The sequence below is a fragment of the Rattus norvegicus genome, chromosome 17 (genome assembly GCF_036323735.1).
Source record: "Rattus norvegicus strain BN/NHsdMcwi chromosome 17, GRCr8, whole genome shotgun sequence".
Classification (NCBI taxonomy): Eukaryota; Metazoa; Chordata; class Mammalia; order Rodentia; family Muridae; genus Rattus; species Rattus norvegicus.
The window spans coordinates 37,134,179-37,148,413 of NC_086035.1; the positions used below are offsets into that span (position 1 = coordinate 37,134,179).

The window sequence follows — 14,235 nt, forward strand, 5'->3', positions numbered from 1 at the left end:
TACCTAAAAGCTGTAGAACAAAAAGATTCAAATACAGCCAGGAGGAGTAGAAGGCAGAAAATAATCAAACTCAGAGCTGAAATCAACCAAGTAGAAACAAAAAGGACCATAGAATCAACAGAACCAAAAGTTGGTTCTTTGAGAAAATAAAAAAGATAGGTAAACCTTTAGCCAGAATAAAAAGAGGACACAGAGACTGTGTCCAAATTGACAAAATCAGGAAGGAAAAGGGAGACATAACTACAGAAACAGAGGAAATTAAAAAAAAATCATCAGATCCTACTACAAAAGACTATATTGAACAAAACTTGAAAATCTGCGGGAAATGGACAATTTCTTAGACAGATACCAGGTACCGAAGTTAAATCAGGAACAGGTAAACCATTTAAACATCCCCATAATTCCTAATGAAATAGAAGCAGTCATTAATGGTCTCCCAACCAAAAAGAGCCCAGGTCCAAACGGGTGCAGTGCAGAATTGTGTCAGACATTCATAGAAGACCTCATACCAATACTATCCAAACTATTCCACAAAATTGAAACAGATAGAGCACTACCAAATACCTTCTATGAAGCCACAATTACTCTTACAATTAAACCACACAAAGACCCAACAAAGAAAGAGAAGTTCAGACCAATCTCCCTTATGAATATCGACACAAAAATACTCAATAAGTTCTGGCAAACTGAATCCAAGAGCACATCAAAACAATCATCCACCATGATTAAGTAGGCTTCATCCCAGGCATGCAGTGGTGGTTTAATGTATGGAAAATCATCAACGTGATCCATTATATAAACAAACTGAAAGAACAAAACCACATGATCATTTTATTAGATGCTGAGAAATCATTTGACAAAATTCAACACCCCTTCATGATAAAAGAATAGGAATTCAAGACCCATACTTAAACATAGTAAAAGCCATATACAGCAATCCAGTCACTAACATTAAATTAAATGGAGATAACTTGAAGCAATCCCACTAAAATCAAGGGCTAGACAAGGCTGCCAACTCTCTTCCTACTTACTCAATATAGTTCTTGAATTTCTAGCCAGAGCAATCAAAGAACAAAATGAGGTCAAGGGAATACAGATTGGAAAAAGAAGAAGTCAAAATATCACTATTTGCAGATGATATGATAGTATATTTAAGTGATCCCAAAAGTTCCACCAGAGAACTACTAAACCTGATAAACACCTTCAGCAATGTGGCTGGGTATAAAATTAACTCAAATAAATCAGTAGCCTTCCTCTACACAAAAGAGAAACAAGCCGAGAAAGAAATCAGGGAAAGGACACCCTTCCTAGTAGTCTCATATAATATAAAATACCTCGGTGTGATTTTAATCAAGCACTTAAAGATCTGTATGATAAGAATTTCAAGACCCTGAAGAAAGAAATTGAAGAAGACCTCAGAAGATGGAAAGATCTTCCATGCTCATTGATTGGTAGGATTTAACATAGTAAAAATGGCCATTTTACCAAAAGCGATCTACAGGTTCAATGCAATCCCCATCAAATACCAATCCAATTCTTCAGAGAGTTAGACAGAACAATTTGCAAATTCATATGGAAAAACAAAAAACCCAGGATAGCTAAAACTATCCTCAAAAATAAAAGGATTTCTGGGGGAATCACTATCCCTGAACTCATGCAATATTACAGAGCAATAATGATAAAAACTGTATGTTATTGGTACAGAGACAGACAGATTGAATAGAATAGAAGTCCCAGAAATGAACCCACATACCTATGCCAACTTGATTTTTAACAAATGACCCAAAACCATCCAATGGGAAAAAAGATAGCATTTTCAGCAAATGGTTTTGGTTCAACTGGAGGTCAGCCTGTAGAAGAATGCAGATCGATCCATGCTTATCACCCTGTACAAATCTTAAGTCCAAGTGGATCAAGGACCTCCACATCAAACCAGATACACTCAACTAATAGAAGAAAAGGTGGGGAAGCATCTCAAACACATGGGCACTGGAGAAAATTTCCTGAACAAAACAACAATAACCTATGCTCTAACATCAAGAATCAACAAATGGGATCTCATAAAACTGCAAAGCTACTGTAAGGCAAAGGACACTGTTGTTAGGACAAAAGAGCAACCAACAGATTGGGAAAAGGTCTTTACCAATCCTACAAAAGATAGAGGGCTTATGTTCAAAATATACAAAGAACTCAAGAAGTTAGACCACAGGGAGAAAAATAACCCTATTAAAATTGGGGTTTGGAGCTAAACAAAGAATTCACAGCTGAGGAATGCTGTATGGCTGAAAAACACCTAAAGAAATGTTCAACATCTTTAGTCATAAGGGAAATGCAAATCAAAACAACCCTGAGATTTCACCTCACACCAGTGAGAATGGCTAAGATCAAAAACTCAGGTGACAGCAGATGCTGGCAAGGATGTGGAGAAAGAGGAACACTCCTCCATTGTTGTTGGGATTGCAGACTGGTAAAACCATTCTGGAAATCAGTCTGGAGGTTCCTCAGAAAATTGGACATTGAACTACCTGAGGACCAGCTATACCTCTCGTGGGCATATACCCAAAAGATGCCCCAACATCTAACAAAGACTCATGCTCCACTATGTTTATAGCAGCCTTATTTATAATAACCAGAAGTTGGAAAGAACCCAGATGCCCTTCAACAGAGGAATCCATACAGAAAATGTGGTATATCTACATAATGGAATATTGCTCAGCTATCAAAAACAACGACTTTATGAAATTCTTAGGCAAATGGATGGAACTGGAAAATATCATCCTGAGTGAGGTATCCCAATCACAGAAAAACACACATGGTATGCACTCATTGATAAGTGGCTACAAGCTCAAATGCTTGAATTGCCCTAGATGCACAGAACAGATGAAACTTATGAGGCATGACCAAAATGTGAATGCTTCACTCCTTCTTTAAAAGGGGAACAAGAATACCCTTGGGAGGGAATAGGGAGGCAAAGTTTAAAACAGAGGCTAAAGGAACACCCATTCAGAGCCTGCACCACATGTGGCCCATAGATATACAGCCACCCAATTAGTTAAGATGGATGAAGCAAAGAAGTGCAGGCTGACAGGAACCGGATGTATATCTCTCCTGAGAGACATAGCCATAATACAGCAAATATATAGGCGAATGCCAGCAGCAAACCACTGAACTGAGAACGGGACCCCCGTTGAAAGAATCAGATAAAGGACTGGAAGAGCTTGAAGGGGCTCGAGACCCCATATGAACAACAATGCCAACTGACCAGAGCTTCCGGGTACTAAGCCACTACCCAAAGACCCTACATGGACTGACCCTGGGCTCCAACCTCATAGGTAGCAATGAATAGCCTAGTAAGGGCACCAGTTGAAGGGGAAGCCCTTGGTCCTGCCAAGACTGAGCCCTCAGTGAACGTGATTGTTGGGGGGTGGGCGGTAATGGGGGGAGTTTGGGGAGGGGAACACCCATATAGAGGTGGAGGGGGTGGGGTTAGGTGGATGTTGGACTGGAAACTAGGAAAGGGAATGACAATCGAAATGTAAATAAGAAATACTCAAGTTTATAAAGGTAAAAAAAAAAAGAAAAGAAAATACCACTCACTTTGTTTTCACAACTGATCATAGTGTCAAATTACCTTATTCTTTTTATTCTTTTACATGTACATTTTTGAATGATCCATTTTTTAAGTACACGAGTGTTCTATCTATATGTACCTCACCATGCAAGAAGTCATCAGACCCCAGTATAGATTATTATGAGCTGCCCAATGTTTGCAGGTAATTGAACTTAGGTTCACTGAAAGAGCAAGCGTTGTTCTTAACCACTGAGTCATCACCTGAGCATCAAACTGCCTTATAATATTCAGCTTTACATCCATAGATGTACGTTGCCCCAACTTTGGTTAGAAAATGTCTCTACTGGGACATAGAATGAGTGGTGCTGAGACAGATTGCTGGTCAGAGTCATGAGAATAAGCAAATGTGAGTTCTCAGCCATAGATAGAATGTCTGTATCAACACCTACTTAGGAAATATGTAAGAAGAGTGGGCAGAAAAAATAATACCTGTGGAGTTGAGCGGAGTACTATGAAATGTTATACTATGGACATGAGACAACTGTTGTGTACATGAACTCAGACCATTTGTTGTTACATACACAAGTTTAGCAGAAGATTAAGCTACTTAAACCTTCCAGCATGGAGGTTGAACAGACTTCAAAACCCTAGCAACTGCTGAGGGGCTGTTGGCAACCAATGGTTGTTGGGGCAGGACAGTTGGAATTCTTTCTGTCTGTGGCCATTTTTAATTTCACATACACCAGTGGATTATACCACACTCTGGCCTTTATGGGTAACACTATGATTGCACTCAGTGGCTAAATATTCACACACATTATAATAAAGTATTGGCTTGAATAAATATATAATGATAATGCTGTTCTACCTCAAGACATGCCAGAGATTGGGGATATGGAAGGCTTCAAAGAATCAGTGAGGGTGTCCTTAGCAGAGATTCATAGCAATGGGTATATAAAACCTGAAGAGGCCACCTCCTGTAGCCAGGCAGGTAACCTAGTAGAGTGATAGATACACTGACCCACCACAGAACTTTCAAAATTTATCCTGTCTTCAAGAAATGCAGGGAAATGGAATAGAGCAAAGTCTGAGAGAATAACAACCCATAACTGGCTCAACTAGAGACCTATCCCATAGGCAAGCCCGAATCCATGATAATATTAATGATACTCTGTTATGCTTGCAGACAGGAGCCTAGCATGGCTGTCCTCTGAGTGGATACATGCAGCACTTGACTCAGACAGATGCAGACACCCATAACAAAACAGTGGATGGAGCTTAGAGTCTTTTATTGAAAAGATGAGGGAATGATTGAAGACAATGAATGTTATAGCAACTCTAAAGGGGGACCAAATGGATATCTTAGGCTTTTAAAATTTTCTAGAATGCCAGAGAAATAGGGAAATACAGTTCCTTGCACTTGATATTTGTGAGAAATTTAAATGTTCCCATGCCAAGAATGTCATGTCTGAGTTTTGTTAAGGATATAAGTATTACAAGTTTTGGAATACGCTTACTAAAGGAGATTGGTGAAAAGTACCACTCCTAGATTTATCTCCTAATAATTTACATATTCATATAATTGTGATATTAGTTGTGAAATGTTTTATTTGCATATTTAGCTTCTGTTACTTGTGAAATATTTGACTATCCCAATGGTATGCATACAGATTTTATTAAAGGAAGAGAAATTTTGACCAATTGATTCTCAGATGGTCACATACATGGGGTCAGTTTTTTATTGTAAAAGAAGATAACAATCACACTGAGCATGCATTTAAAAGAGAGAAACATAAAGCAGGTTTCACAGCAATATATCATCAAGGAGCATCTCAGATACAGATGGGATACAAAGGGCTTAGCAGTTGTTTTCATTTGAAATTTTGCACTTCACCATCTTGAGAGCAGTTTCAACCTTTTGCGTTTCTCTACCCTCACAGCGGATCATGTTATAATATGCAAAGAGGCGATCATCTTCATTCTCTGACTGCAAGGATGCCAGTCCAGACCAGCCAGGGTAGTTCTCATCTTCTGTATCTCCATTTTGCATCTGATCATCAAAAAGATAGTCAATTATCAGTTATATCTTACATTCTGGGGTGCATACCATTTCTAAATGTGAACTGAATACTTATAAAGAGTTAGGATCATTAAACTCAGCCAAGATTATAGATTTTCATGGGAATTGGGCCAAGATATCTAAAATATGAAGAATTGATGTATGACTTTTATTTCTTATAAACGATATTCTTACAAAAGTTGAGCAATGGACCATCAGGAAGTTATTTGATTTTAGACAAGGACTTGAAAAATCTTAGGAAATACCCACCATTCATTCTGTCTCTTAAATAATGTTATATGTCTTCAACAAAGGCCCTTACTTGTCATTCTTTTATTAATTGGTTTTTATACTGAAACAGTTTCCTTTTTTATTTTCAACCAAATCAATCCTTCACATAATATGCATATCTCAAATCTGAGCTCAGTGATGCCTGCATGGTGTAAGATACAAATAGTTAAGGGATGACCATGATAAAAAAATCTGGTCAAGTATCTGGGTGTTTGATTTTGTATTACAAATGGTCCTATCTGAAAATAGATTATGGGTAGATGTTTGCTTTGAAAGTCTCTTGGATATGAACATCTGAGCAAACACCCCACAGATAGTTGGAATTGAAAATATCTCCTTAAATAGTGTGTCTGTGATTTATTTCAAAGTCTACAGAGATTTTATGGTAAAGAGACATGTTTCCATATTCAATTCGCCTTGCTCTGATCAGCCTATTTATAAAGAAAGTGAAGAAGTGCAAAGGTACTGCTTACCTGGATGAGAATGCTCTTAACACCCTCCAGGAGTCCAGCGCTCTTAGCCTCAATCTCTCTGGCTTTGGAAAGGATATTAGGATGTATGTCTTTCAAGGATGGCAGGTTGTTCACTAGGTCGTTCAGAGGAACCTTCCAGGCGCTCAATAATTTGCTTGCTATTTTCAGTAGGGTTATGGGCTAAGTAACCATATTTGAATAGTCATATTAAAATAAGTGAAGAAACAACACAGTTAGACACAGGCAGTTTTTTTTCAAAAGGGCAGAATAAACTTGCTTTGATACTTATGTCTGTATTTAAAACATTCTTTTGTAAAGGACATAAAGAAATGATATTGACCTTGTGTTATAGAATTTGAGTGGATTGCATTTCAAAATGTCACCAATGTGCTTTAAAGTTGCTAGCAAAATAGTAACTATTAGTAAAGATATTCTCATCCTCAGCTCTATTTTCTCACTTTTAATTTCATTGTTATTTAAATAAAAATTGTGGAGACAGAATATTTTAGCTATTAAGCAAAGCAAAGAGAATGCATTCTAAGTGTAAAAATGTGCAATAATTTTCATTTTAAATTATCTTGAGAACATTTATGGCAGGAAGTCAGAAGTGAGAAATGATAAAAATTAGGAATTACAGAAGACATGAAATGTAGCCCTGTTAGCACACAGAGGGAATGGCTACTCACTGTAGAACATCTTATAATGATAATTGTGTGCTTTTCTTTAGCCAACATTCAGGTATGACATGGGTAAAGGAAGAGAAATCAGTTAGGAAACCAACATTTAGGATCAGAAACAGAACTAGAACCAGAAAGTGCGTGAAAGCCAGGAAGAAATGGTGGATGCATTAATGATGTAAAGAGCTGTCAACACAGAGTTTATTAGCAACATATTATAAATAGAACCATATTGACATTCTATACATCTATATTACTTCACACTTTACAATGAATATCAGCAATAATTTAAAATTTTCTACAGACAATTCAGATCATTAAGATTCAGCATTAAAAGAGGATCCTCTCCAAGACTGATTTATAGATTTTTTAATGTTTCCTTACAATTTATAAGCTATATAATAAAATTTCCTTTTGTTATTCATTCACTGTTCATTTCCTGCAAATATGATTCTTATATCCAATATACTGACTGAAATAACTTATTGTATGACAAAAGATATATAGATATATAGACAGATATAGATATAGATATAGATATAGATATAGATATAGATATAGATATAGATATAGATATAGATATAGATATAGATATAGATATAGATAGTGAAAAAATGATGCCATGGGTAGAAACTCACATGTGTCTGAACAGATGTACTGCTGGGTTTTGGAAGCTCAAGAGAAGATGTATGACATTTTTTGAAGTTCTTGTTAATGAGCTGCTTGCTCTGCGCATACTGATTATCCTGGAAATGATGAAATATGTAGTTATGTGGTGACCAGAAATTATATAAATGAATCAAAGAATGGCATACCCATGCATTTGATGATGTTTAATTTAAAACTAAACAATTAAAACGAATATAGTAAGGAAATGAGCCATTTAACTACACTTTGCATTCACACTGCAGTCTTATTTTATATTCATGTAAGACTTAAAACTACCAGGCTACCAAGTAGGAATTCTTTTAAAGGATCATTTGTAACAATGGCCATGCTATACAATGTTCTTGAAAATACCTCAGAAGTTACCCAAATAAACCTTACTTAGTTCATTGGGAATATAGAAGACTGTTGTATTTATTCTGACAAAATAAGTCTGAAACCCTATGCAGAACGTACTAGGAAATATTAATCCCTGAGCCAATTAAAATATAAAATTAATTTGCTTAGTAAGTTAAAACTTAATCATTTGTTATGTACTTCTAAATCTTTACTGTTTAAAATTTCCTATATCTGAATATGTTAGTGACATATTTGATAGTTTGAGTCGATTTCTTGGATGACTCTGAATTCCTAGGAGAACCATTAGGCCAAGTAAATGGCAGGAATAGTAATATATGAGATAAGTGTTAGTAGTATATAAGCTTTGGAAACATTAAGCTGACAGACCCATTGAGGTACAGAAGTCATTTTTTTGTTTCATTTACTGGAGTAAAACATGCACCAGAAAGTCTTAAACATGCCTTAGTCATGAAGACCTGACCTATTTCTGGTCTCAGACCACCTTCTTATTAAATTTCATATCTTGAATTGTTTAAAATTACTAATATCATTGGTGAATATGAAGATTAAATATTAAAGCATTTTACCCATTTTGGCTTCAATATCTTTAAATTTATTTAGTGTATGCAAGTTACTGTGATACAATTGCTTTTATTAGATAATACAGATTCACAAGGTGAATAATACAAAGAATAGCCTCATCAGATATACTGAAAGAGAATCAAGCCTTTCCACAACCATATCCTGCATGGATTTGTACAATAATAAAAATTGAAATAAAAGTATAGAAAACATTATATCTTGGCAACTATCTGATATTTCATGAGAATGCCCAATTCTCTGGTCCTGTCATCTAGTAGTTTGCTTTCTTTACCAATCATGATGATTAAAACTATATTATAACCCAACTATTTTCAAAGAGGAACTTTTGGCAAAAAGATGGAAATTAGTAAGCATTACTTACAAATTCAGTAAACAGTTGAAGAGCTTGTTTACTTATCTCTTCAGACAAACCAACAGCTCTTTCAAGCATTTCTTCCAAGGAAGCAAAGCAGCGCCCATTCCTTACTAAGCACGTGGGCACCAAGGCGACATTCTCCCACAGGAGCAGGTTGGACACCAGTAGCAGACGCAGGGTCCCTGTTAAAGGAGAATAATGATTCTTAAGATATAGCCATCTGCATTTATCCAGAGTGACATTGTCAATCTAAGCCTTTGCTAATGCTTGCCTCTTTTATAAAAATTGTTTTACTTTGTGCAAATGAACATCTTCCAATGTGGATATTAGAAGAATATATTTTCTCACATTCATATTTTGTAATGTGTCTCTTTGAAGTTTTTCATAACTCCTGGTTGTGCTGCATTCTATAAACATTGAAAGGCTAACAAAAGTTGAGGTAGTATGTGTTCAAGTCACTCTCTTAAGATAGAGCAATGTCTTGTCATTTTTTCCTGCTGATTTTCCATAATGCCACTCATAAATTTGTCACTTTTTAATTATTAGTGTAATTTCATTTGTAGCAGTGTTTTATCTATATGTGTATGACATGCATGCTTCCTACCCACAGATGCCAGGAGACAGAACCAAATTTCTAGGAAGTGAATATATATACACAGTTGTATATATGTGTGGGTGGTGGGAGCCGAGCCCCAGTTCTGTTCAAGAGAAGCCTTTGTTCTCATCTCCTGATGTCATCCCTTAATTTGTGAATTTAACTCAGTGTTACATATTATGATTTTGAATACATAAAGTTCTTTCAAGAAAAAGAGTTTGGTTTGTGGGCTTATTTTCATGAATTGGAATGAATTCATGGTTGTTTGTTTACTAATACTTATACTTACCAAATATGGGAATAGATTACATGTAAAGGTGCTAAATTATTTTATTGTCTCTACTCTCAGCAGTTTTGAGGAGTCAACATACTAACAGTGGTGTTCTTGTATATCACCAGAGGCTCTGTGCTATAAGAGGTGGTTAGCTTTCTACACAGCTACAAGTTCTCCTTGCAGTGTGATAACACAGGCATTAGAAAGTTGATTTCATCTTCTAGTATGTTATGCAACATACTTATAAAATGTGCTATTATTGAGTTGTTTTGTAAAGATCTGGATTGGTGTTGAAATCAGTTCATTGTTCCTAAAAAGCAAAACACCATTAATATATTAGTGATTTATAGTCTGTATACTGTGAATCAGCATCAGTGTATCTTAATGTAATATATCTTCAGTGACACCAGCCTATAAAAACTCTTGATCCTCAGAAGCCTTGATGAATGCAATTTGAAACATGTCAGAAATTCAGATATTTAATAATATTTACACATGGAAAATACAAAAACAATATACTCCAAATAAAACAATTAGAAATACCCTGTAATATACAAGGTAAACTTTGTATTAAAAAGTACTATGCATACCTTAAATTCTTCAAGTTTAAAGCCCATCCTGCCAGCTTTATCTACAATGTGCATCAAATTGAAAGTATGATTAAGTTCATTTATAGGCTTCATTCTATAGTTGTTACAAATTGTATCCACTCTTGTTGTTTTATTTTGACTGAAAATTTCAATGTTTACAAGTTTGAATCTTTGAGGTAGATCATTCCATGGTCTGGAACTAACTGATCACTCATTGTTAAACAGACTCCTTCCTGGTTGCTACCAGTGCATCAGCATAGGCAATTCAAAACATCTTTAGCCATTGCTGGGTGTCTCCAAATAAGAAAGCTTCCATTTCAGAACTAACAATGCAACAGCATGCTGTGCAATTGTTTTCTAGAGCAATAGCTAGAAAATATTTCTCAGCTCTTTCTGACGTTACTTCTACTTCCCTGGGCAAGGTGTGAACAAATGTCCATTCACTGCATATATGAGAACAATAGCACCTATAAAACAAACAAAAATACCGCAAATACAAATCTGCTCAAACAGTTTCTTTTACATATAAGGCAGGGATTAGATGTCAATTGGAGGGATTCTGATGAAGAGTTAGTGACAGGAGTATAGTTGAATTTAAGGCAGCTGCACCTCTGAAGACTTGCAGTAAACCTGGGAACCATAACACCATATAGAAACAATAAAACCAGGAACAGTATACTATCCAATCCAGCCTTGTAAACCAATGCAATGTATAAGGTTGTCATCTGAAAGAATTTTAGTGAAGAATTACTTACAACAGCATGGATGAGTTATAGACAGCTGCATCTCTGAGGAGTCTCACAGCAGCCTGGCCACGGAGTCAGGAAGTATTCCAACTACAGTCCTACCATAAGTTAATTTTCCGTACTATATAGTGTTTCACACCACCCCAAGGCCATATATTGCTAGGGGGCAGAAGGAAGTAATATGCAAATATTTTGACTCTTGCCCTAGGATGCTGTTTACAGCCCAATTGCCGTGATGATTAACCTATGTATAACTGCATTGTTTACCTTATTCCAAGAACTTGTTAAGGTCCAAACTACATTGCATATTACAACAATACTCTGCTCTATGAAGACATATGAGAATTTCTTACAGTGCCCAAGGATTTCACTGTTTTCTTCATATTCTTATATATTTTAGACATTATTTCTAAAACTTGCACTAAATCTTGAACCTCTCAAAATATTGTTGGAGCATTGGAAACAGGATCAAGAAGAGGTACATATTCTGAACAATTTCACCTTCTGAAATATCTTTTCAAATATCTATGGAACACTGTATTATATTTGCCTTTATATATCAGACACATAAGAGCAACCATGTAGGACCAGATACAGATGTTTACAAGGATTTTTGTTAGGTGATCATATCTGTTATAAGAAAAAAAATTAAAGGCATTCTAGTTAGAGTCCACAATATCCCCATTCATACTTTCAGCAAGAATTACTATAAACATTGGTCATATACATGGAACTAGAATGAAATAAAATCCAAAAAAATATTTCTGCATCTATAAAAGTTACATTACTAGTAGATCTGTGCATCTTACTTGGCTTGGTAATATCATTAATTTTGGCTGAAGAGATTTCTTTGTGACATTTCCTGTCAGTAGCCTGCATATTTTAATTTGGTACTGTGGAATAGAAACATCACCATGAGAACTTCTCCCTTTGTCTCAGTTTGATTTATACACTCCAAACAACTGAACTTTGTAGCTTCTCATTCCGAAGTCTCTTATATTTAGTACCATTTATGTCAAATTCACTGACAGTGGTTTATTACCTGGATGGTCATTAGATCCTCACTATTGTATACCTCAGAAGAACCTAGTAACTATGTCTTGGGATATTTTGGTATTCTTGTAGTTTTAGTTTACAGTTCTTCCAACCATGGTAGGTTACTGTCTTCATATTAACTGCTGTCTTTGCTTGAATATGGCTTCAAAATTAGTGCAATATTAGATGGTATCTTTGTAAAGTGGAACTCTTACAGATAAATGGTTATCATAGCCACCCAAAGTCCAGTTTTCTCTGTTGCAAACAAGTGGAAGTGGGGTTGAATCAAGCATATATTGGAATCATTACAAACAACACAGGTTTTTTATTATATTATACAATGAAAAGAGCCAATTAGTCATTTGTGTTGTTTCTTCCAAAGAGTAAAATTGTGGACAACAAGGTATACCCCAGGCAGTGATTATATGGCTATAGGTAATATGCCATTTGCACGTTTAATAGTCACTGTCATCTTCACAGGATCAAGAATGCCTTCAGAGTTGTGTCATGACTGGACAGTATTATACATGTGGCATGGATTCATAGGGATGAAAGCTACCAGATTGAGCCTTGTTTCAAGATTCCTGAGAGACTGAAACACCAATGTGTGGCATGATTGTGGTCCCTGTTATAACGGTGCAAATATGGAGATGAAGTTCAACTTGCAATATAGATTTCAGGATATTGGAGATGGGAAGAGCATGGAAGTTAACTCTGAGGAATGGTTTAGGCCTGGAGTAGAACCAGCTAAAGAGAGAGGGAATGTGTCAGTCTTGCTTCGTTAACATCCTTCATATGCCATATTCCTTCTTTGTTCAAGAGAGTCCTTCATTTTGGCATTGTATTAATCTAATCATATTGATTTCAGAATTAGGAAAATGCTTTGAGTCTAAATAGAGATCGTGGATACATGAACAATGTTGAGACCATGATTCACTATGGGTCTATGATTTACAAATGGGCCTAATGAGTCATGTACTATGACGAGGGTATTAGCCATGTGGAAAGAGATAAAATATCATTGCATAATATATTATAGCTATGTGTCATGTTGACAGGGGTTAGAACAATGATGGCTAACATAGATGGGCAACATGATAGGATATAGAATCATATAAGAGCTAAACTTCTGTGCATCTCTATGAGAAAGATTCTATATTTTGCTATTTTAAAAAAGAGGACCAATTTGTGGCTAATAACACTCCATGGCTTCTGCCTCCAATTGAATGGAAAGGACAGGAGACATGTAGGAACAGCACTGAACCCTACAGCAGCTGCCTGATGGTGGGAGCATTGTGAGCAACTAGACCAGCTGCCCAGCCATGGTGAAATTCCCCTTCAATATCAGCCACAATTAACTCTATGATGATAGTGTTGCTTTTTATCAGATTTATCATATTATTGAAAAATGGAATTTGTACAAATGTCATCACCTTAAACATTCATGCCTGTCATCTTGAGGCACTTCCCCAAGACAACGGAAGTGCTTTTGCATAGTAAGTTTACATTACCTGTGCTGGCCAGGACGTAATGGAAAACCAGACCCATTCTTGTTCTCAGACCCTTGCCATTTCACCTGGCTTTTTGAGTCAAACTGGCTTCAGGCTGGCCCTTTGGCCACATCCTGTTTTTCCGCCACACATAGCTGCTGAAAGGTCCGGAACTGGGAGAACAATGTTCATTTCCAATAGCTCTTATTTTCCATGATCAGAAAACTCAACCTGATTTCATATCCTCAGATGAGTCTTTTCATTGCTGGTACACACTGGAAATCCTAGCAGAATTGTTAGCCCAAGTTACATATCCTTCATCATAAATTTACACTCTATGAAATGTTTCATAGAGTGAATTGCCTACACGTAGCTTACGTTTAGTCAATTCCACTTTAATGTTTTTATGTCTATAGGTATACCTTGTGAATCACTCCATTTGTTGAATTTCACAATTGTTAGCTATTATGG

General features: G+C 36.1%; 1 protein-coding gene across 1 annotated transcript; it reads right to left on the bottom strand.

Moving 5' to 3' along the window:
- Window positions 1–5,227: 5,227 nt before the first annotated feature.
- On the bottom strand, window positions 5,228–11,320 carry Prl2a1 (prolactin family 2, subfamily A, member 1). Its single transcript, NM_053791.2, has 5 exons — window positions 11,249–11,320; window positions 9,041–9,216; window positions 7,710–7,817; window positions 6,395–6,574; window positions 5,228–5,621 (listed from the first exon to the last, which is right to left on the bottom strand). The coding sequence occupies exons 1-5, from the start codon at window positions 11,277–11,279 to the stop codon at window positions 5,430–5,432; spliced, it is 687 nt and encodes a 228-aa protein (NP_446243.1). The 5' UTR covers window positions 11,280–11,320; the 3' UTR covers window positions 5,228–5,429.
- Window positions 11,321–14,235: the final 2,915 nt, after the last annotated feature.

Coding starts and splice junctions, on each gene's coding strand:
- Prl2a1 (NM_053791.2), bottom strand. CDS start 11,279: ATGCAGCTGTCTATAACTCATCCATGCTGTT. Junction 9,217..11,248: donor TATAACTCATCCATGCTGTT/GTAAGTAATTCT, acceptor CTCCTTTAACAG/GGACCCTGCGTCTGCTACTG. Junction 5,622..6,394: donor TTAAGAGCATTCTCATCCAG/GTAAGCAGTACC, acceptor TTTGATGATCAG/ATGCAAAATGGAGATACAGA.